Below are 23070 nucleotides of genomic sequence, written 5' to 3'. Positions count from 1 at the left end.
TGGTGGAATGAAATTTATGTCTCAAAATGTGTTAAGTAGTCATTTGACAATAGAAAAATTGTCCATGAGAAAATATATGAGAATCAAATTTATATACAAATACATGGAAAAAGAACACAGTGTTGAACTAAATTTATTTTTTCCCACATGCCATCATGCCATCTCTTATTCATTCTCCATTCATATCTTATCAAAATTTTATTTATTTATTTTTATGACAATACATATTATTTGATTGATTTATTTCTTTTAATTATAGATTATTTTGGCACCATCATTTTTACTTTTGCTATTTTTTCATCATTAATTTCTTTATATTTATGACAAATTTTACTTTTTTATAATTTTATTTAATATTTTTAAATATTATTAATTTTTAGACTTTAGATTATTAAAATTGATAACTAAAACTATAAAAAATTATTATTGACAACGAGTATTTAAAGAAAAAAAACATATATACAATTTTTCATGAACATTTTTTTCAAATTAAGATTTTTCAAAACAATTCTCACAGTACAACACATTCTCATGGCTATTCCCTGATATAATCAAGAGTATGGGTTCCAAAAATTAATTTGTGAGTTCTCATATCTGGAAAATCTCATCCCGCACAATTTCGGGACAATCAATCATACTCTAATTAATATATGTGAACTCATGGATATGCACGAGAATGATTATAAAAATGTGCTAAAATAAATATTTGGTTGTACTGTATGATTAGTTATGAAATTTTTTTTAGGTGTTCATATATTTTTGTCTTATTTTCAGTGATAATCTAAGACAGCATTGTAAAGTTTACAACTGATTTCAGAGCTTGTTTATAAATCATTGAAAATTGAAACCTTTTGGTATTATTAATTTTTATACAACACTAACAGAAATCATATTGTAACATAATATTTTTATTTATGGTGCGTAACCTATTCAATAATCTTCTTTTATGTTAGATTATGGTGCATAACCAAATGATTCAAATCACCGTCAACTAATTAAGGAAGGGGAGATATTTATGTAAAGGATGTATCATACATTTGAAAACTCTTTTATCCGGATGTAAAAAAATTAATAATTCTAATTAAGGGATCGGACGACACCCTTTTTTGGTGACATCGGATAACATTGTGCATTTTCAAAGTTTTCAAAGTCCAAACAGTCGATCCAAACCGTTCAACATAATGGATATGTTAAAATGTGCTTGCAGATCAAATTTTACATTTTTTAGAATTTGTTTACTATTTATTAAGTATTTAACAAAATCGCTATATTCAGACCGTTGAATTTTTGTACCCATCTTAATAAATAGTAAAAAAATTCAGAAAAATGTAAAATTTGATCTGCAAGCACATTTTAACATATCCATCAAGTTGAACGGTTTGGATCGACTGTTTGGACTTTGAAAATGGACGGTGTCATCCAATGTCACCAAAAAAGGGTGTCATCCGATCCCTTCTCTATTAAAAAATAGCAACACAAGTATGAAATTGCACATACTAAACTTGCAAAAATTTTGTCATCTTTATTTTTTATTTTACTAACATTTATTTGATCAAATGGATAAATATTAAATAATGTTTCGATCATGATTTATTGACCAATCTAATTAATGAAATACATTATCACATTACGAAAAGAAAGACATTTACACAGATCCAATGACTACAAAATTTCCTCTCAACATGTTCTAAATTACATTTCACTTTCAAGAAAAAACATTGCAGTACTTAGAGCATCTACATCCCTGAAACTATTAGAGTTTCTAATATGACGTGGCAGTTTCTAATCCAGTTTCAGGGATGTGGGAGAGTTTCTTATTTATAAACGATGCAGGAAAATTTCTTATTAAGAAACTGTTTATAAACTCTATGTTGGCCAAATGATTGGCTCAAATTGTTTCTCATTTTTTAATTTGTTGCTGACGTGGCTTAATAGAAACTTTAAAATGAGTTTCAGGAATGTGAGAGTTAGAAACTTTGAAGACCATAATTTCTAAAACATAGTTAACAGTTATTTAGAAATCCTTTTGAATTTTAGGGATGCAGATACTCTTAGAACTATTTTTTTTTTTTTGGCTACTGAAACTATTTAATTTATTTGAGTAATTATATCATATAGTATGATTATACACAGTAATTCAATTTGTTCGTATATTTTACATAATATGTAAAATTGTCGAAGCATTCTATACTGTAATAGAAAATTAATAAAATAAAGTAAATATTGTTAATATAAAAAATTGTATACTGTTATTTACAACACTACTATGGATTTTTCTGATTAATCGATTGATTATTTCTGATTAATCACTTGCCGATATATACCCTATCTATCTGACTACCGTATACCGTTATTTACAACACTGCTATTTTTTACTATTCAAAATACTGGAAAGTAGACGTACGGAAACATAAAATTGTATTCTGACAATCTCCTCAATAATTGGTCCGAGACGAAAAAACTACTTGTAAATCCAAAATGCAATAAATAGGAGTTTCTAATCTTTTTCCTCCGAGAAATGATGGTTTCTTTTTATGTGTTGTTCTTTCTTCGTCTACATGCAACAACTGCACACCATAGAGTCATCGCAGGTTATAATTATATATGTATCTCTACTACACGTCTCCAGCATAAAATCCTACTCGACACCCGTACCCGTATCCATGCAAGATAGCTAAGAAGTAAGAAAGGGTGACATCGAATGTGATAATTGACTTCCAAGATGCAAGTTCTTCAAAATAAGTCCATGGAAACTGTGTTTCAAATTTCAATACCCAGTTAGAATTTTGAGGGTAAAGATATTAACAGCGTAGTTTTGACATCATGTAGCATACTAGTCATATGCATTGTCATGTTAACTCTATTATTTTTGCGTTGTATAAAGCTAAATCAGCATTGCTAATATTTTTATCCGAATTCTGGAGAGCAGGGGCCAAAACAGCGCAAGTGCGATTTTTAGTGTTGGCTCTGTAACAAAAATAGAGGGTTTGGAAAGTAAAAATCGCATAACTGTTTCAGGCTTTTAGCAGGATTCTCCGTACGGAAAGGTCCGTAATGCTGTTATATCGACCTAGAAACCAGGACCTGATATTCAGTTTTGTCCGTTCGATCTAAAACGGAAGGATAAGATTACACAGGTGATCTTATGGGTTTCAGATCGCAGGGCAGTAAACTAGAAAGCAGTTTTATTGTTCAAGTCGAGAATATCAGTGGAAACAAATCTACAGTACAGTAGTCCTTTTTAATTTTTGAAAATTATTACTTTAGTCCAAGTATTTTAAAAAAATACATTATGGTTCTTGAGATGGGACCGAGAGGAGAGTAATAAATAAAGAGTAAAAAGAAGGAGAAAAGTAGATAGTCATTACTCATTACAGTAAACTGAATCAGAACCGAGTATGACTGATCATAACTAGAAAAGATATCTTATTAAGGTTAAGATGAAGATGATTGTTGTTGATCCGACCCGGTAGGACCTGAAGGAAGCCTTGCATAGTTGCATTGCATAGTGGGATTATGCAAAGAGATCCTTTGTGCCCACCAAGTGATAGAATGTTGTGGTTTTAGTGTTGTATAATTAAATAAGTTTAGCTGGTGATATAATCAGAGATACAGACATGACCTACTGTGCACGCCACATGGAGTCGAGGAAATGAGAGTAAACTAAAAAGAAATGCAGGAAATAAAGGGAAATTTCTAGAGAGAGAAACGCGAGAGAGAGAGAGAGAGGAGAGAGGAGCGGGAAGGGGCCGCTTTATTACCTTTTTTATGTTGCACGCATCATACAGGTAACAGGTGAGAGAGAGAGAGAGAGAAATTGGTGAAAGAGAAAAAAGAGAGCGAAGAGTACTGGGTACTACTAATCTTCCATCCCCATCCCATCTCCCTACCTTTCTTACTTCCCACCCCAAGAGAAAAAAAGAATTCACAAAATATCAAGCACAGACAGCTCACAAGCTGAGAGGAGAGAGAAGATTGGAGAGCAAAACAAAAGCAAGCTCAAATTCTTCACAAATCCCCTTGTATGAGGAGGTAATTAGGGAAATAGATGAGAGGGATGCCCTACCCTGCACCGCCGCACAGAGGGGGGTTAGAGCTACAAGCACCAGCTGCGTCATTAGTGGAGGAAGAAGAACCCACCTTTGCCAAGCGTCAGAAATTTGCTTGTGTTAGAGAAGGCTTTCAAGGGATCGAACCCAGGTCGGTACTGGATCACCATACGAGTAGCCCGAGCCCCCCCACCTCTTCCTCCTCCCTCGGTGGTGGTGGTGTGGCGGCCGTCTCCGACCACACCCACGAATGGCCCGACTCGGCCCATACCGCCAATACTGCTCGAGGGAAGGAGGAGTGGGCTCTCTCTGACCTCCACCCTCTCCCTCCCGGCGCTGCTGAGCTGGGTCCTGAATGGGAGGCCATGCTCTCTGATTCAGCAGCCCCCACAGCCTTCCCTGGAGGCCAGGAACAGAGCTTCCTGCGCTGGATCATGGGTGAAACCGAGGAGTCGGCAGGAAAACCTCTGCCACTTGGGTTCGAAGGGAATAGCAATACCACTAGCAACAGCAGTGGCAATGCTGGGATGGGTTTCGGTCTGGTGGATCCGGCTGGATTAGTTGTCGACCCGATCCAACTACAGCCTCAACTTGTGCGCCCGCCCGGGTTGTTCTTGCAGGAGCCAACAGAGGAAGAGAAGCCTGTTCTTTTCTCGGCCCCACAAAACCTGCTCTTGAGCCAACAACAGCAGCCGCATGCTGGAGCGCATCCCTCATTCTTCCTTCCCATGCAGACCGATCTCCAGTCACCGATGGCAAATCCATCGTTCTTCCTACCACCGCAGCTGAAGAGGCCCCATCCCATGGCTGGGAATACGTCATGCCACCTAAACCCTCACACTTCGGGCCCAGGCCCTGAGCTCTTTCTAAGGCGAAACCAAATGTTGCCCTCTCACCAAGCGCAAATGTTTGCACCTCCCCTGCAAATTCCTCAGCAGAGAACCATGTTGATGAAACCAAAAGCCGAGACAGAGAACCAGGTGCCGCCGCCGCTAGTGGAACAGCTGCTAGAGGCGGCAAAAATGGTAGAGACCGGTAATGCCTCCGGCGCGCGCGGGATATTGGCGCGGCTCAATCACCAGCTTCCGGTTCCGGCCGGGAAGCCCCTCCTACGTGCATCCTTCTATTTCAAGGAGGCACTCAACCAGATCCTCTCTGGCTCGGCTTCGGCCCCATCCTCACCTGTGAAGTCCCTATATGATGTTGCAATGAAGTTTGGGGCCCACAAGGCATTCAACGAGCTTTCCCCAGTTCTCCACTTCACCAATTTCACCTCGGTGCAAGCATTGTTGGACGAGCTCGGTGCGGCCGACCGAATCCACATAATTGATTTCGACATTGGTATTGGAGGCCAGTGGTCGTCATTCATGCAAGAGATTGCTCAGAGGCGATGCACTGCGACTGGTACAGGTAGCATAACAGTGCTTAAAATGACCGCCTTTGTGACTCCTTCATCTCACCATTTACTCGAGCTACATTTAATTCGAGACAATCTCTGTCAATTTGCAAACGACCTTAACATACCATTCGAATTCAATATCTTAAGCCTCGAGTCGTTTGACCCATCAGAGCTCCTTGCTATGGGAGGCAGCAGTGAGGCTATTGCCGTGAACCTCCCGGTGAGCTCAGTCTACGGGCCATCCTTCCCAACCCTCCTTCGGCTTGTTAAACAATTATGCCCCCGTATTTTGATCTCAATTGACCATGGTTGTGACCGAGGTGACCTCCCCTTCTCACCGCACTTCTATCATGCCTTCCAATCATATGTATCCCTACTTGACTCACTAGACTCAGTGGGACCCAACATGGAAACAGCCCACAAGATTGAGCGGTTTGTGCTCCTCCCAAGGATTGAGGGATCCGTGGTTGGTCGACACCGCATGGGGGACAAGATGCTGCCATGGAGAACTTTGTTCGCTTCGGCCGGGTACACGCCATTGCCATTTAGCAATATGGCTGAGGCTCAAGCTGAGTGTCTCGCCAAGAGGGTGCAAGTGAAGGATTTTCATGTGGACAGGAGACAGGGTTCTCTCGTGTTGTATTGGCATCATGGTGAGATCGTATCGATCACAGCATGGAAGGGTTGCTGATTGCTGTTTATGTGCAACATGGAGCCACGTAAGTTAATTAATTGTTGGGTTTAGGGGATAATGAAAATTTTAAGTGTTTTGTTGTGGTACTAAATGTCATTTTACCTTTTTCTTGGGGATCCTAATTGGAGTTATGTTGTATAATTGGAGCTCTACTCAAAAGTACTTGTTTAGCAGAGAAACAAGACTTAAATTTGTTTTGAGTAGAGGAACATGATAGTGTAGAATGTCTGAGAAGAGCTGTGTAGCTTCTCTGTTTCTCTGTTTCTAATTTATCAGAGGTGCAATGGTAATGCTTTTTTAATTCTGTTATATAATCCTCCCTATTTTTTTTTGTTGTTTTGTCAGAACAACTGCATTTCATCTTTTCTGGATTCATCATTTATTGTTTGAAATCAGAAAATTTGCAATTGGTTTTGACAACTTCAAGTGTCAAGTATTAACTATTAAGATATTTTTATGAAACAACAATTTGAAAATTATATTAATTGTTACTAGGAAGCTCAGCACGAAGATTGCTGTCCATGATACATGGATTTATTTTGGGTCAATTTATACGGGGAAGTTGATATTTCTTTGAAATTGTGCTTGAAATTTAAACCCAAAACGAAATGTTCATTACCATTAGTTCATCAATGGAACAGGCTCAGATTAATATTCGATTGTTTCTACAGAAATTATGAGCTACACGATGAAGTACTTATTTTTTTATTTTTAAATCATACTACTTACTAAAGACATTAATTAATGGTCTGTACTGTTTCTATTTCCTGAATCTGGTATTGTAGAATTGCATTTGAAGTAGGCATTTACACGTTTGGATGGAGAGTAGAGGGAGGGAATGGAAAGAGAGAAAACTTTGTGTGGAACCGTGTTTGTTTGACAAAATTATGTCAGAGGTGAAGGTTTAACATTGTATTATCGTAATTAATAGAATCGATTTCTCTCAATTTGAAATATAAAAGATGGCAAATAGTTTTAGAAAAAATAACACAAATGTCCAACTCTATATCTTACATATATAATTTGGAAGCAGCTAGCAGTCCCTCAACTCCAGTCCCTCAAAAATTATCGGAGATTTTCAACTAATTCTGTAAACATCAGTACTAAATTCTGTAAACATTAATACTAAATTCTGTAAACTAATTTAACAAATCCTGTAAACATAAAAACGCGTGAAAGCTGTTAAAAACGCGTGACAGCTGTCGAAAACGCGTGACAGCTGTTGGGGACCACCTTCTGTGAACATATACATAATATCCTGTAAACATACACATATTATCCTGTAAACATACACATATTATCCTATAAACATACACATATAATTCTGTAAACATACATAGTGTACTTAAAATTATAGCAGTTGAAATATCATGTAAACATACACATATTATCCTGTAGACATACACATATTATCCTATAAACATACACATATAATTCTGTAAACATACATAGTGTACTTAAAATTATAGCAGTTGAAATTATGGCAGTTAAAAACGCGTCAGAACTAAGCTAAAAATGGAAGGCTTTTATACACGGGGATTTTTGGGAGACTGTAGCCCGGGAGACATTACATTTTCTCATATAATTTTTATACAAGTTTTTTGTCACAATTTTACAACAGTTATCGAATTTTTCATTAATCTTCTAAATTTTAATGAAACAAACAAGAAATAAGGCGGAAATAAAAGTTATATTATTTTTTCTTATTAATCATCAAAATTCAAAAAGATTAAATATGTTAATCTTCCTTTCTATTCCAATCAATTTCCTTCTATTTTTCACCTTCCCTTTCTTCCTCTGCTCTCTATCCAAAGGTGTAAATAATTTTTCAGGCCTCTGTCACATTGAAAATCAACACCGTATTGGTTTCGATGTTTTTTTGGGGGGGTTGACGAAATGTTCCCCGTGTTAATTCCCAAATTGTTCCCCTGTCAAGCTCGTACTGAACAACTGGTACTTCTCCAATGTCTAGCAAATTTCAGATTTGTATCAGAATTAAGACTTAATTTCAAAATGAGGTATAGTACATAGATGTAATAATGTTGAGTAAATGATCAAAGTTATTTATTATGGTAGTTGGTGAAGTAATTGAGGTTCAGAGTATCAAAAATTAAGTTTGTTGGTGCTTTGAATTTACCTTAAAAACATCTTCAAATCCTCTTGTAAAACCTTACACATCTTAAACAACCTTAAAAACACCTACACTAGAGTTCTGTAACAAGTGCCAAACTGAGTTCAGTTTTTCTCAAACTAACTTCTTTTTGGTAATTTTTCAAACTAATTTTGTTTATGCCTTTGTGGGCTTCTGACCTCCTGTCATTGTGCAACAAAACACAAAGCTGCTCAACTCTGGCAAGACCAATAAATAGTGAGGTTATGGTGTTATGCATAGCGATATTGGGTCCCTACTATGGATACTATCCGAACCACTTGTCATGATCTCTATATTAATATTAAAATATACTTTGAGATCAAACTTAAATTTTTAGAAGTTTATACTAATTTTTTAGATAGGTAAAAAAATTACTATTTTTGAACGGTGCAAAATATTTAGATCAAAGTTATTTTCTATCTGAAAAAATAGTAAAACAACCTAAAAGAAAAGAGTTTGGCTAATATAATATCAGTGTCATTTTAGTCTATATAACACCAACTCTAAAACCTATCAAATCGATTTCGAATGACTAATCCAAACCGTTCAAACCAATTTACATTACGAGTGATGCGTTTACATACAATTTTTTTTTTTATATTTTCGAGTTATTTTAATATCAAATCAAGCGGTAACAATATTAAAAAATGAATGTATTAAAATTAACTTAAAAACTCACACATTTGACCGCTTGACTTAATACTAAATAAATTCGAAAAGTTATAAATTTTGCATGTAAATACACAACTAATGAAGTAGATCGGTTTGAACGGTTTGGATTCACCATTTGAAGTCGATTTGATAGGTTTTAGAGTTAGTGTTATATAGGTTGAAATGACACTAATGTTATACTAGCCAAACTCAAAAGAAAATATAGATTATAGTCTTCACTTACATTTTAAATTAAATATGAATATTAAACAATTCAGATTAATTATTTGAATTATTAAAAAGAAACAAGTGTTTGATAGAACTGACTAATTTGTACGGTGCTATGCACCGTACCGCTGGTCAAACGGTAAACGTCTAAGCTTGTAGATACAGTACAGAATCTGTCTTTTTTTTTCTTTTTCTTTTTTTTTTACATTTTTACGGCCGTAGACAGAAGAAGAATCCAATGAAACGGCGACAGAACTCGTAGCAAGTCTTTATTTTTATTTTTATTTTTTTCTATATAGTTTTTCTTCGACGGTCTAAAAATGCAGCCTTTTTGCTTTTAACAATTCAAATTTTAATTTTCAAATGCTAGGGATGATTGCATGATTTTTATTTTGAAGAAACTAGTAGGAACTCACAAAATTGCCTACGGTTATTTGAGAATTTAAAAAAAAAAATTTATCTAAACATATCCAAAACTTCTATCGATCATAATGGATTTATTGGCAAGCGAGAATAAAAAGAAAATGAATGGCATGGTACCGTTCCATATCATCATAGCATAATACCTTTTCGTACCGGAGAAATAGTTGCCCGTTGTCAAGTAAACATTTGGACGAAGCAAACATATATTCTGGCCACGAAATAAATTTTCTATAAATAAAAAGGTAGGTGATCAACATATATATGAGAAAAACGGATTATTAAATAAATCATGTCGATAGTTGCTGTGGAAATGGCCTAGATACGGTAAATATAAATCCATATTGTTGGTATTATTGTAGCAAATGTGTATTGGAAGTTTGGAACCAATGATACTATTAAAGGAGATAGTTCGGAGCAGGGGTGGAGTCAGATTTTCGAACTATGGGGATCAATTATATAAAATTTTCCTATAGAGAATAGAGATCAATTTTACAATATTATGATATTTTACTCTATATTATATAAAAAATTATACCTTAATGCAAAATAAAAAAAATGGGGGTCAGTTGATGCTCATTCTATTCAACTTGACTCCGCCTCTGATTTGTAGAGTGACTCTAGAAATATGTAAATTGTAAATGGTTCGTGCAATATTATATTTATATTTTTTTTTCAAGTTTAAATAGTCTTTTCAAACAGTTAAACATTATCACCGTATAAAAATATACTCGAAGACCACATTTTCTATATTTTTAGAATTTTTTCATTACTTTTTTAGGTAGTAGAAAATTACTATTTCCGAATGGTCCAAAAATGTTATATCAAATGAATTTTTACTGATCTTAAAAATAGTAAAAATATTTTAAAATTTGGTCTCTAAAGTACAATTTCATAGAGAGTTCATGCTTGAAAATTCATACCCACTATTAAACTTTGAATATAAATATATAGATCTATAGTAAAAGTACACAAATTACCATAGAGTATTAAATTATTACCATAGCCTCACTCTATTTCCTGTATGGTAGAAAATAATTTTATTCAAAATTCAAGATATGATATAGACGATATAATTTTGTACATTATGACAATTGACAAACCATCTGCCATCAAATTTGTACTTGATAAATAATTGTTTCAACTTCAAGATATGTAGACATCTCAAATGCTGTGGCAGCCGTTATATCATCGACTAGTACAGTAGTACTGACCTTGTTTAATTGCTACATAGTTTATATCCAACCAAAAACATAATAGTACTTGCAAAATATGACATATGTCCATTGAAAAGAGTCCATATCCCCTCAGGTACCTGAGGTACAATTTCAAAAATGAACGGTTCAGATTAATTCCATTCATATTCAACTCAACCCGGCTCCTACTAACAACGGTCTGGATTTTCTGTTTGTACCTCAGGTACCTGGGATGATACGGATTCAATGAAAAACATACTTAGAAGTTAGAACTAGCTATCTTGTGAGTGAGTCTATGGTACTATGCATATCACGGGTTGTTACCGTGTTACAGCTCTATATTCGAGTTTTCAAATCCTAACGGTCGATCCGAACCGTTCATCTTGTTCTCCATATTAATATGTGTTTGGAGACCAAATTTTACATTTTTTGAAATTTTTTTACTATTTTTTTAGATTTATTGAAAATCACTGTTTTTGGATGGTCCAGAATTTTCAGATCAAGTGATTTTCTAAATATCTAAAAAAAATAGTAAAAAATTTTCAAAAAATGTAAAATTTGGTCTCCAAACACATATTAATATGGAGAACAAGATGAACGGTTCGGATCGACCGTTAGGATTTGAAAACTCGAATATAGAGACGTAGCACGGTAACAACCCGTGATATACCATAGACTCACTCCTAGCAAAATTATTCATCTATTTTCTTTATAATTTAGCACAAAGTTACCTTTGGTTTGTAAAAAAAAAAAAGACGGGTTCATTGAACTCAAAAAGATTATCACTTAGGTTATATTTGATTATGGAGTAAAAAATGAAGTTAATCTCTTACTTTGTATTAGTATTTCTAAACAACATGACACGTCTATTGAAAATACTTATAATTTCATACAATGTTTTCTTTAATATGTAAAAAAAAAGACGGTTTCATGGAACCCAAAAGTTATTAATTAGGTTATGTTTGATTGCAGAATAATAAAATAAAATAAATTGCATGATTTACACTTAAGTTGTCATACGACTATAAAATAGAAGTAATATGGAGTAAACTCCAAATTAATTTAAAATTATTTTATCTTTTTAGACGGATTAACTTATTTACATTTCAGACTTAACTTTATTTGTAAGATTCATTGTCATAAATAAAAAGTAATTTTTCAACATTTTACACTTCTGTACGAATTAATTCAAGACATAATTTAAACTACCAAATGAAACATAAAATACAATGAATAAAATGAAATAAATAACCTAATCCATATCAATTATAAATAGTAACCAAACATCACTCAAAACCAGTGTTGTCTAACGATATGCGCTCGTCAGACGAGCAGGATACCGCCAAGTAATTAATCGATAATAATCAAGAATAATCAATCATAATAAGAAATAATCTATAACAGTTTGATCACCACGAACGACTAATCGGCCGATTAATCGGTCTAAACGGCCGTTTTTTACAACACTCCTCAAAACTGCTGAAAATTCTTAATTTTTGTGCTGCCTAAAATTTAAATTTGGAGACTTGTTTCCTTTGTAAAAGAAACAGAAAACCATTGGCGAGTTGCAACGAAGACAAAGGTGATTAATGTCCCAAAGTTTTGTCTCTTTCACGTATTTCCAAACTGGCATTACCAAGCAATTAGACCATCAAATGCTTTCAATTCTCGGATTAACAATCCCTCTCTCTCTTTCTGCGCGCTAGGTGCCAAATCTTCCTAAAGTTATAGGTTGGAATTACTAAACGGGGAATGTGGGTCCCGTTTACCATTGTTTCATTTTTTTTTTCTATGCATTTTCTTTCTCTCTCTTAGTTTTTTTTTTTTTTTGAGAAAATTTGGTAGAAGCTACCAAGTGTGTCTCTCTCTTAGTTTTAAATCATCTATCATATATCTCTCTCGGCAAATGAATGTAAATGACATCGCTATTTAAAAAAATAATAATAACATTAAAATTAATTAAATTAAAGAAAATGACATCACTATTTAAAAAAAATCTAAATATGACATTTCCATTGAATTATCCAGCAGAATTCATGATTAATTTCGCTGGATTATTCAACGGAATTGCAAGTGTCCAATTCTGTTGGATTATTTAGCATAATTAGTTTGTTTTCTCTCTCTAATTCAGCATAATTATTTAGACTAAAAAAACATAGAATTGAAGGATAAAATACTTATAACTTGGTTAGTACTAACCAAGTTACATTTAAGAGTTAGCGATAGAAGTTCTTAATTTCGCTCTAATTTTATACAAGGTACGTAGCAAGTTAAGGGCATGTTCGGCTGTACCGTGAAGATTACTGTTTACGTGGGAAAATGAAAATTCACTCAGATTGAATTTTTTTTTCCCACGTGAACGGTAATTTTCAGTTCAAAATTTTTGATTCCTGTACCCATTCCTATTCCCAGTAGTGCAACCGAACAGGCCCTAAATGACCACATCAGCCCCCTTCTCTTAACTTGAAATGGAAATTGTGCATTGAACTTTGCTTAACCTTTTTTAGGTACAAAATCCACCACCTAGGTCAATGCAAAATTAACATAGATCACATTATCAAATGTTATACACAACTCATTAAAACTAAAACCTAAAACCACTTGCTGACAATGGACCCCACAATATCTCAGGCGCAGATGGCTCAGATCTTCTCAAGCATATATTTAATAGAGGAGGGTTCAAATGCCTCCACCATGCCTCTATTTTTTTAAAACTTTAATAACTCAAAATTTGAAACTTAAAAGTCAAAATAAAACCGTTGGATATGATCTACGTCATTTTATTTATGCACGTGTAAAAAATTATAACATTTCAATTTTATTTTAATTGTCATCAAGAGCTTGTAAAAAATGCATTAATATGGATGATTTCTAGACGTTGATTTTTGAACTTATTGATTCACATAAAAACAAAATTAAAATGTGATAATTTTTTATGAGCACATAGAGAAAATAACATAGATCACATCTAACGGTTTATTTTGACTTTTAAATTTTAAATTTTGAGTTATTAAAGTTTTAAAAAATAGATGCATGATGGAGGCATAAAAAATAAAGGCATTTGAACCCTCCTCTATTTAATATAGTCTATTTTAATTCCTTTTTCAGTTTTCTCTCTCTTTCACATGGCATACGTCCTCTTTGTTCATGTTAGATCTATTTATATTAAGAAATTGTGTATTAAATAAGATAAATTTGTCCTTCTATTGGTTGCTTCTTTGTTAATTGATCCGCTCATGTCAGTTGTTAGAGCTTATGTTTTCATAATTTATTTCTAGCAGACAAAAAAAGGGACCTCTATCACAAGCTTGCCTTCTGTATTTTATTATTTTATTTGTTTCAAGGTAGGTTAAATTACTATATTATTTTATTTGTTTCAAGATAGGTTATATTTGATTATCACTTAGGCTAAATTACTATTTTAAAGAATTAATGGCTCAACAGCTTTACTCAATATAAAATGCAAACCGTTGATCCAATGTAACACAAACCTTTACTTGTTAACTGATTTTAACCGTTTCTCAATTCTGTCTAGAAAATTTTATCCTTTCCTCTAGGGTTGCAAAAGAATCGAACCGAACCGAACTTATTCTATTTTGAGTTTAGTTTGAATTAATTTCGAATTTAATTTTTTACAAACTCAGTTTCGAATCTTTTACGAACTTTTTTACAACAAGGAAGAGCGATCGTAGTCGCCGAAAGCGAGAGGTAAAAGTCATCTAGAATTTTAGAACTGAGAGCGAGGATTACGACTTATGAGTTATGATTTATGATTGGACAGTCTTATGTTTTAACTTTTAAGTCATCAGCGGAAATCAACTATTCACTTTTCATTTGAGATTCGAACTAGAATAATTTGCGAACCTATTTTGAACGAACCAGGTTCAATTTGAATTTGACTTGAATTAATTTCGAATTATTTTTAATCGAATTTTTTACTAACTTTTTCGAATCAAACTCGAATTGAATCACGAACTACGATTTTTTGTGCAGACCTACAGTTTCCTCTATTTATTCCAAATTTAAAAATAAAATAAAAAGGTAGAATCCGAAGGAAAAGTGAGGTCAATAAAAGGACGGACAGCTTTCTTCATTAGTTAAGAAAAAATCTATAAATCCCAGTCATTGTTTTGAATTCAGTGCAGCACTGCTGAGCTCGCCTAAATTTGATTTTTTTTTCAAGAAATTAAAAATTCAAATATTTAAAAAGAGATCAATTCTCCAAAAAAATAAAATAAAACCACACTAATGATATGCTTTTAAGCAAATGTATGTTTCTGAGATCCCAACAATAGAATAGTTCCATCAGGTATATATTCTACTAAATACAGTTCTAATATTTTTTTTCAGACGTTAAATCTTTCTTGATCACATATTTGTTCGAAAACTGATTTAACTCCACCAATAATGTGGTTTCATCGACGTGTTTTTTTAGTAGAACCGCAAAAAAAAAAAAAAAAATTTCCTTTCCTGAAAATCGATTTTTTTTTATTATTTCTAAAATAATCCCTAAATTTGTTGAGGATGTCAGATAGGTGGAGCTGCGAAACAGCGTGGGCAGGTTAAGGATGCAGAGCGAGGCAAGGAGAAATGATAAGCAACATCAAGTCAGATCACATTGGTCACTGGGCCCCATTTGTCCGGTTAAAACAGTGCTGCGCCTATGTGTAACTACAGTCTCCGTGTATAGTGGGGCGAAATATTGTGAGAGGGAAATTACTGGAGCCCGGTTCTCCTCTGAAATTGATTAAAAATTCTACACTTTATTTGGTAGATAGGCATTGTAAGTTAACTGGTTTGTTTCATTTAGTATCAGATAGAATGATGTGTGTATTGTAGAGAGAAAACTGAACATTTAAACTGAAAACCCGTGATGGAGAGAGAGGCAAGCAGCTGCATTGCTACAAGGGACCAAATAATAATCAAGCAAAGCTTTACTATAGAATTGAGTGGGAGCCCGCGATTCTGCAGTTGTCCTCACTGCGACGTAAAGCTAAAAGGCCAATACTCAATAGGGAGAGGTTGCTTGGTTCTTCTTTCACAAGCTCTCTTTTTGAAAGAGAGAGAGAGAAAGAGGGACCATTTGCTTTTGGGCTTAAAAAAAGGCTTGGGATAAGCAGATAGGCGAAACAATGGACCCCCCCCCCCCCCCCCCCCCCCCCATCCCGTTCCAATTCCAATTCCATTCCCCCCTCAAAATATTATCCATCTCTTTTGTCGTCTGCCTCCGCTATTTCTATTTCCTCTTGTTGCTTTGCTGTCCGCTTGCTTTCTCCAAACTTGGCGCTTACCACCGCCATCTCTTTTGCTTTTAAGATATCGTCATCAGATTCATAGTGACAAATTAATTATTCGGATTTAGTTCGGCGAGATCAAAAGTTCGTAATTAAAAAATAATTCGGATATAATTCGGGAATGATTTGGAATTATTCAGATCAGAGATTTTAGTTCTGCAAGAGAGCAGCAAAAACCAAAAGAAAAAAATGTTATGGGAAAAATTCGGAAAAAAAAAAATCGCGAATAATTCGTAAAATTCATGAAAAATTCGCGAATTATTCGGATTTAATTCGGTCAAAGTTCGGTCAACTGAATAATTCGACGCTCGACTCGGCATCACAAAAAAACAAATTATTCGGATTTAATTCGCAAATCTTGTGACTATGCTCAGATTGAGCAAAATTATTTATTTATAGAAATTATTTTAAAATAATACAATTGGCTTGAGATATTGATTTAATAGATGAACCAAAAAAAGGAAAAAAAATTGGTTTCTTTAGACAATTTTAAAGGAACCGAATAAACATTGAGTTCCTTACATTAGAAATAAAATAAATTCTTTTTTCGGTTCCTTCTATGATATAAAAATGTTCATGCAATTCATTCATTATTATGTATTATTATTGTATTATTTCTTTAATAAAATAATATTAGGATATGTTTCAAGTCAAGCACGATTTGATCCACTCAATTTTGCAACGATGCGTCAATATCGGAATTTTGGAATTGTTTTGCCACAAATGGTGATTTGGGGATTGTTTTCGAACAAACGATTATGTGTAACTGTCAAGTCAAATACACTTGGCAATTTTTTCGTTATTATTACAATTTATCGGTTTATTTTGCTGACCGTTAATTACATCTGATGCTTGCTTAGAATGTAATTAAGACTAGATATAAAATCTAAACAATGCTTTATTAATTAATTCTGTGAAGAAAAAAGAATAATAACACGAAAAATAATTTCTTTTACGCTGAAATTTGTAGAGCATCGCATCCGTAGTTTCAATAAAAGAAAATTATTTTGCTAGTTCTAAAGTGATAAATAGAGACAAAATAAAAATATTTTGACAGGACTATTTTAATTTTGCCTAATAAATACAAAATAAAAATATATGACTGATATGCCGCGAAACAAAAATAATCTCTTAAATATCTTTACCCCAACACAACGCACCGGAATTTTTTAGAAACCAAAAATAAGAAGAAAAAAATTTACTAAACCAACTTGATCAAGTTGCTTTGGATTTTACAAAAATCACAAGAACAGAGATGTCATTTCAATCCGAAGTATTTTTTTTTCGGACTGAATTGTCATTTCGGTCCGAACTGTTTTCACATATTTTGAAAAAAATAATAATACAACAAAACTTGTGAAAACTCTTCGGACCGAAATGACATCTCGGTTTTTATAATTTTTGTAAAAACCAAAGCAATTAAGTTGGTTTGATAAAAAAATTTATTTTAAAAAATGAAAGACAATTTAGTAGCCCAACTACCCCAAAAGCGGAATAAAAGAGGTTGCAGAGAAAACCCTGGCCTTTAGCAACAAGAGGACAAGCAAAGGATAAAACATAAAAAGGTCACCTAGCATAATACAAGGCCTTATTACTACAAATCTTCTGGATTTGATTGATAAATCATAAATGTGGTACGGTACCTTTCATTGATATGCAAGCGATTCTATTATAGAATGGTCCTATGTGGTTGGAGCGTGTTACTCATAAGTCATAAGGTATGGCATGTCACTGACAATATCAAAATATACACTATGCTCTTTCCCTACAAACTCAATTGAAGAGTCTGTTGGATTCTCTGCATTACCTCAATGTTTGATATTTTTTTAACTATTTATTTGATCCGTACCGTATTTGATAAGACACACATGGATAAGATTTTTTTTTGTTTGCTACCTTATACTAATAAATATGAATATGAATAAAAAATAATGGCATAAATATATATATATATATAAATTGGATAACAAAAATGATAATTTTATATTTTGTAATAGTAGGCACATGATGTATTTAATATGTGTGTGATATATTTTTGAATTAGATTATATATGCTATTAATTTATTAGATAATTATTGTTATTTATTTTGTTATTCATTATCTTAATGGATAAAAGCAGAGCATTAGTAAGATTAATTTTATTCATTATCTTAAATTTTGAATTAGATTATATATGCTATTAATTTATTAGATAATTATTGTTATTTATTTTGTTATTCATTATCTTAATGGATAAAAGCAGAGCATTAGTAAGATTAATTTTATTCATTATCTTAATTTTGTTATTTATTTTGCATATGTAGAAGCATATAAACGAAAGTTTTCTTCAATTAAATCAAATTATGTACTCATATTTAATATTATAACCTAAATCCTAATTAATTATAAAATTTATAAATATTTGCTTTGATTCTTAAACTCCGTGCTAAAAAGTAAATCATTTTTTATACTTGTGTCGTTTTATGAAGCAAGCACCTTTTTTTTTTCCTGTTTTCTCTCGTCAAGGTACCCGTAGTACACTTTGTTCATTAATTAATTAAAATGTTTTTTAATAAGTATAAATATAAGGCAGAAACATGGAGCAATGCTTATCAGAAGCAATTTTGGGACCGATGAACATGGAACCGTGCAATGCGCTATAAGATTCGTACACAATAATCTTATAACATAATGTGCACAAATCTTAAAGTATATCGGACTCAAATTTGTTTTTCATGAGTATCAGACCCAAATTTTTTCCCTCGGAAAAAACATGAAACAAGTAAAAGCTAATCTAATCGAGTTTGTATTATTAGCTTTGACACGAATATTAAAAAAGCACGTGCATGCTACTTCGCACCAAATTAATCAGAATTTTAATAAGCCGATCATGATCTAAATTCAAAATTTGAGTTACCTCAGAGAATCTGAAAAGATGTAATGCCCACCTCTTGATTTAATTCACGATCCAATAGAAGAAAATTGCAAGGAAAAGAAAATCAGCTCAGACTGATTCGTGTAAAAGAAAGAAGAAGAAAAAAGATACATTCTGATTCGCTACTTCACTTAAAAAAATCGTTGATTTATTACCAAAAAAAAAAGAGGTTCGCTACTAATGATATAAATATGTACCGTATCGTAATTAGTCACGTTGTAACTTGAATTATATTCTTGTCGTGCCGTGATCAAATTTGAAAGGATGATCATGGCATGTGAATTTTCATAACATGTTAATCACGCCGTGACCGGTCACGTTTAACTTTTTTTTTCATAATTTAGATTAGTTTATTTAAGATCACCATTCGATCAAAATCTAATTGTCTTAATTATATATGACAATGTGTTGTGTCGTGAGCCCGTGACCAAATATTTTGTGTGACGTGTTTTGTCGTGTTAAATTTAAAAAAAATGGTCACATCATGTGGATGGTCACGACATGTAACCAGCACACGTGTCGTGACGGAAGCGTGTCATGTCGTAACGTATCCGATTGTACCGTGACTTTTTTTAAATTCCTATCCATTACTCCGTTTCAATTCGTCAGGAGAAAAAAAATATATACTATGTTCAAATTTTGTGTCTACTCCTGATCAAAATTCTGAATCCGCCCTTGATTCCATTAGACTCAGTGCTCAAATCTCGGATGTTTTCTATATGCACGATGTATATATCTATTAATCACATCTTAAATTTTTGGATCGATCAGCATAAAAGATCAACATCAGATATATTGTCGACCATTTTGAAAGTTCACGTGCCTAACATAGAAAACATCGCGTCGATGTAAAAGATGAATTCAAGCAGGTAATTGTTTTTTTTTTCATAAACCAAGTAATGAAGCAATTACGTGTCAAAATTCTTCGGTAGCGGTTACTACTTTCATGTCTTGTTTGATCTCTTTTATAGTAATTCAGAATTCTTCGGTACTACATTTTTTTCTTTCATTTTATTTTAATATCCTTTCAAACATTACAAGTTTAAAAATATAATAAAATGATAAATTATTATGAGTAAGCCTGCCCTATGCCCTATGGTACTTTGCAATGCATAGATCGGTCTGTATTATAGATTCATATCTCCTTTTTAAAAGCCCAAACAATCCTCCAAATACTTGATATGGTCTTCATATGAAAATTTTTTTACTGAACAAATTTTACATATTTTAGAACTTTTATGCTATCTTTTTAGATAGATAAAAAATTATTACTTTCGGGTGATCTAACATTTTTAAATCAACTGATTTTCTACCCATCTAAAATAATAATAAAAGAATATATATAAAATGGAGATTCGGTCTCCAAAAAAATATTCATACGAAAATCATGTTTAACAGTTCACAGTAAGAATTTATGTGTGCAAAGTGCAAAGTATCACAGCCTCACTCAATTATTATTCTATTTGTAAACCCATGCATTCTAATTTTACTCGGAAAGTAATAGCTACAAAACTAGGTACCCCACTAGGGATTAAAAAAATTAACAGGGTTCAAACACCAAAATGTCTTTATATCTTGGGGTCTTGACTGGCTCAGAGGCACCAAGCGCCAAGTGGTCCCTTTTAAACTCTGTGCTCAGTTCAGTTGGCTTTGTCCTTTGTCTAAGTCTGATAAGTGACAACGGGGCATATATGATGGACTTGGCTACGGTGCTATGGGTTGCATAGAGGCCTCCCGTGCTACGGCTCAATATTCGAGTTTTCAAAATTCTAACGGTTGATTCGAACCGTTCATCTTGGAAATTTTACATTTTTTGAAAAAATTTTACTATTTTTTTAGATTGATTGAAAATCGTTGTTTTTCAGACAAATTTGGACCATAAAAAACTTTTGTGGTACCATAGTACCATACACATAATCTATCAAAATTTTAAATCTTAACATTTTTGTGGTGCCATATCTCGCGAAATATATTTAATTTTACAAATATAAATGTTAAATATCGAAAATCATATAGATTATAATTTCTCTTCATATGAAAGGTACTGAATCATTTGAAATCCATGTAACTAATACAATATCTATAGAGAAGAACCAGATTGTTCTTAAGTTTATCAAACTTTTTTGTGAACTAAACTCTAAAACTTATAGAATTGGTTTCAAACAATGAATTCAAACCGTTGAAATTCTTTTACCTTATGAGTGATGCATCTACATGCGAAAATTTTAAAATTTTGAATTAATTGTGTATAAAGTCAGGTGGTCAAAAAAAGTCCAAAAAATAAATGTATTAAAACTAATTTATAAACTTTCTAATTTTGACCACTTGACTCTATACAAAATTAATTCGAAATTTTAAAATTTTTGTATGTAGATACATCACTCGTAAGGTAGAAGGATTTTAACTGTTTGGATTCGTCGTTTGAAGCCAATCCGATAGATTTTAGAGTTGAGTTCACAAAGTGGCTTGGTGAACTTAGAAACACCCTAGTTCTACTCATATTGGGAAGCGTATCCTCTGCGGAGCTTTTAATCTGGTCCGTTTGTTTCGGATCGGACAGACTAAATTAAAAGCTCCGCAAATTTTGAGAAATTTTTTTTTTCAATTCGGGTAAGATCTGATCTGTTCCGTCCGATCCGAAACGAACGGACCAGATTAAAAGCTCCGCACGGAACGACTCCGCAGAGGATACTATTCCACTCATATTGAGGAGTTATAAATAATTATGTGTTCTGCTTTCAAACCTCTCACATAGTGCATTTTATTTGTCACTAGATTGAAGTTTTGTTTTCAAAATATTAGACCATATCTCGATTTGTGCGTATCATCCTTGCACAGGGATCATACTAATCTTCTTCGTATCATTTTCATGTTATCATTCTTATGTTATCGAATGTATCCGAAGAGATCTCCATTTGAAGTGTTCAAGGTAACCTACTAGATCAATAATTTGGTTTCTTTAACCGTCATTATGTGGTTGAAAAATTGGCCACAAAACATCTAAAATAATTTTTAATCTTTATTATTTCTCAAATAAAAAATAGGTCACATATATCCTCCTAGTCCTTCAGCTAAAAAAAAATAATAATAAGAAGAAGAAGAAGAATAATAATGATTCAGCAGCATGCAAAATTCAAATTCAGAGACTAAACAGTGCGACAGGGAATCCGAATTAAGATTTGAAACTATCATCTCGGGTTGAGATTAAATCCAATTCTAAAGGATTGAAAGTGACTTGGCGCAGCATGATGGGTTAACACTGACTTGGTCCAGTCTGATGAGCATCAGAGAATGTTGGGTTATTGGATCTACCCAACAAAAAAAAATTATTTTTTACGAACAAAACGAAGCTAAGAGAATTGTTTTGATCCGTGAAAATTCCAATATAAACTCTGTTGGCTAGTTACCAGTATACCAGTTCCAGCTATTCTGTCTCTTGTTATTTTGTAGTTTTGTCCAGTGAAATTGCAGTGGCATTTATAAAATATCCAAATTCTCTGTGCAGCTTGTGGCACAAAACAATAAAATAGGTGTTTATGTCCAAAATTAACAAACAAAACAGTACATATGTAACTTTCTCTTTATTTTTTGTGTTTAAAAAAAAAAAATTCAATTTTTTTTTATAAAAATATGCTTATGTATAAAATATTCATACAATTATATCTTATTATGAGTTCACGGCAGTACTGTACAATATTTGGAAGCAGCGGAACGAGAACATATCCCGAGGGAAGAGAATGCATCTGGTGGTACTGGCAGATGGAATCCGAGAAGAGACCGAGCAGTGGACGAGGCAGTGCTCAAGGAATTGGTTGGAGGCATACTAGAATGGACAATACTATGTAGAAGTTTTTTGAGCTTTTAGTTGGCTGTTAGTATTTCTAAACAAATTTTAATTCTTGTAATTTGGTAGCTGCTACCAATGTTTAAAAAAAAAAAAAAAAAAAAAAACAGAGAATTTTGCACTACCCTGTCATATTTTCTGGCTTTGTTCCCTTTGCTAATACAGTGATTTGTAGTTTTATGAATCTTACAATTTTCAGTACTACATGTCTGTGAGATTCTGGCTGCA

At 33.1% G+C, this 23070-nt stretch overlaps 1 protein-coding gene and 1 non-coding gene across 2 annotated transcripts; one reads left to right on the top strand and one right to left on the bottom strand.

Annotated features, from left to right (window-relative positions):
• Nucleotides 1–3772: 3772 nt before the first annotated feature.
• Nucleotides 3773–6451, top strand: LOC144551580 (scarecrow-like protein 6). Its single transcript, XM_078299607.1, has one exon. It carries the CDS (start codon nt 4049–4051, stop codon nt 6137–6139), a length of 2091 nt encoding a protein of 696 aa, XP_078155733.1. The 5' UTR covers nt 3773–4048; the 3' UTR covers nt 6140–6451.
• Nucleotides 6452–21790: 15339 nt separating this feature from the next.
• On the bottom strand, nt 21791–21892 carry LOC144552347 (U6 spliceosomal RNA). The gene has a single exon (XR_013511082.1). It is a non-coding gene; the product is annotated as a U6 spliceosomal RNA (small nuclear RNA).
• Between the last annotated feature and the right edge of the window lie 1178 nt (nt 21893–23070).

The sequence above is a fragment of the Carex rostrata genome, chromosome 3, assembly GCF_964058835.1.
Source record: "Carex rostrata chromosome 3, lpCarRost1.2, whole genome shotgun sequence".
Taxonomy (NCBI): domain Eukaryota; kingdom Viridiplantae; phylum Streptophyta; class Magnoliopsida; order Poales; family Cyperaceae; genus Carex; species Carex rostrata.
The sequence above is the reverse complement of the archived record's forward strand: the minus strand, read 5'-3'. Positions and strand labels throughout refer to the sequence as shown.

Excerpts from the sequence above, each read along its gene's own strand:
- LOC144551580 (XM_078299607.1), top strand. The coding sequence starts at position 4,049 with ATGAGAGGGATGCCCTACCCTGCACCGCCGCACAGAGGGGGGTTAGAG.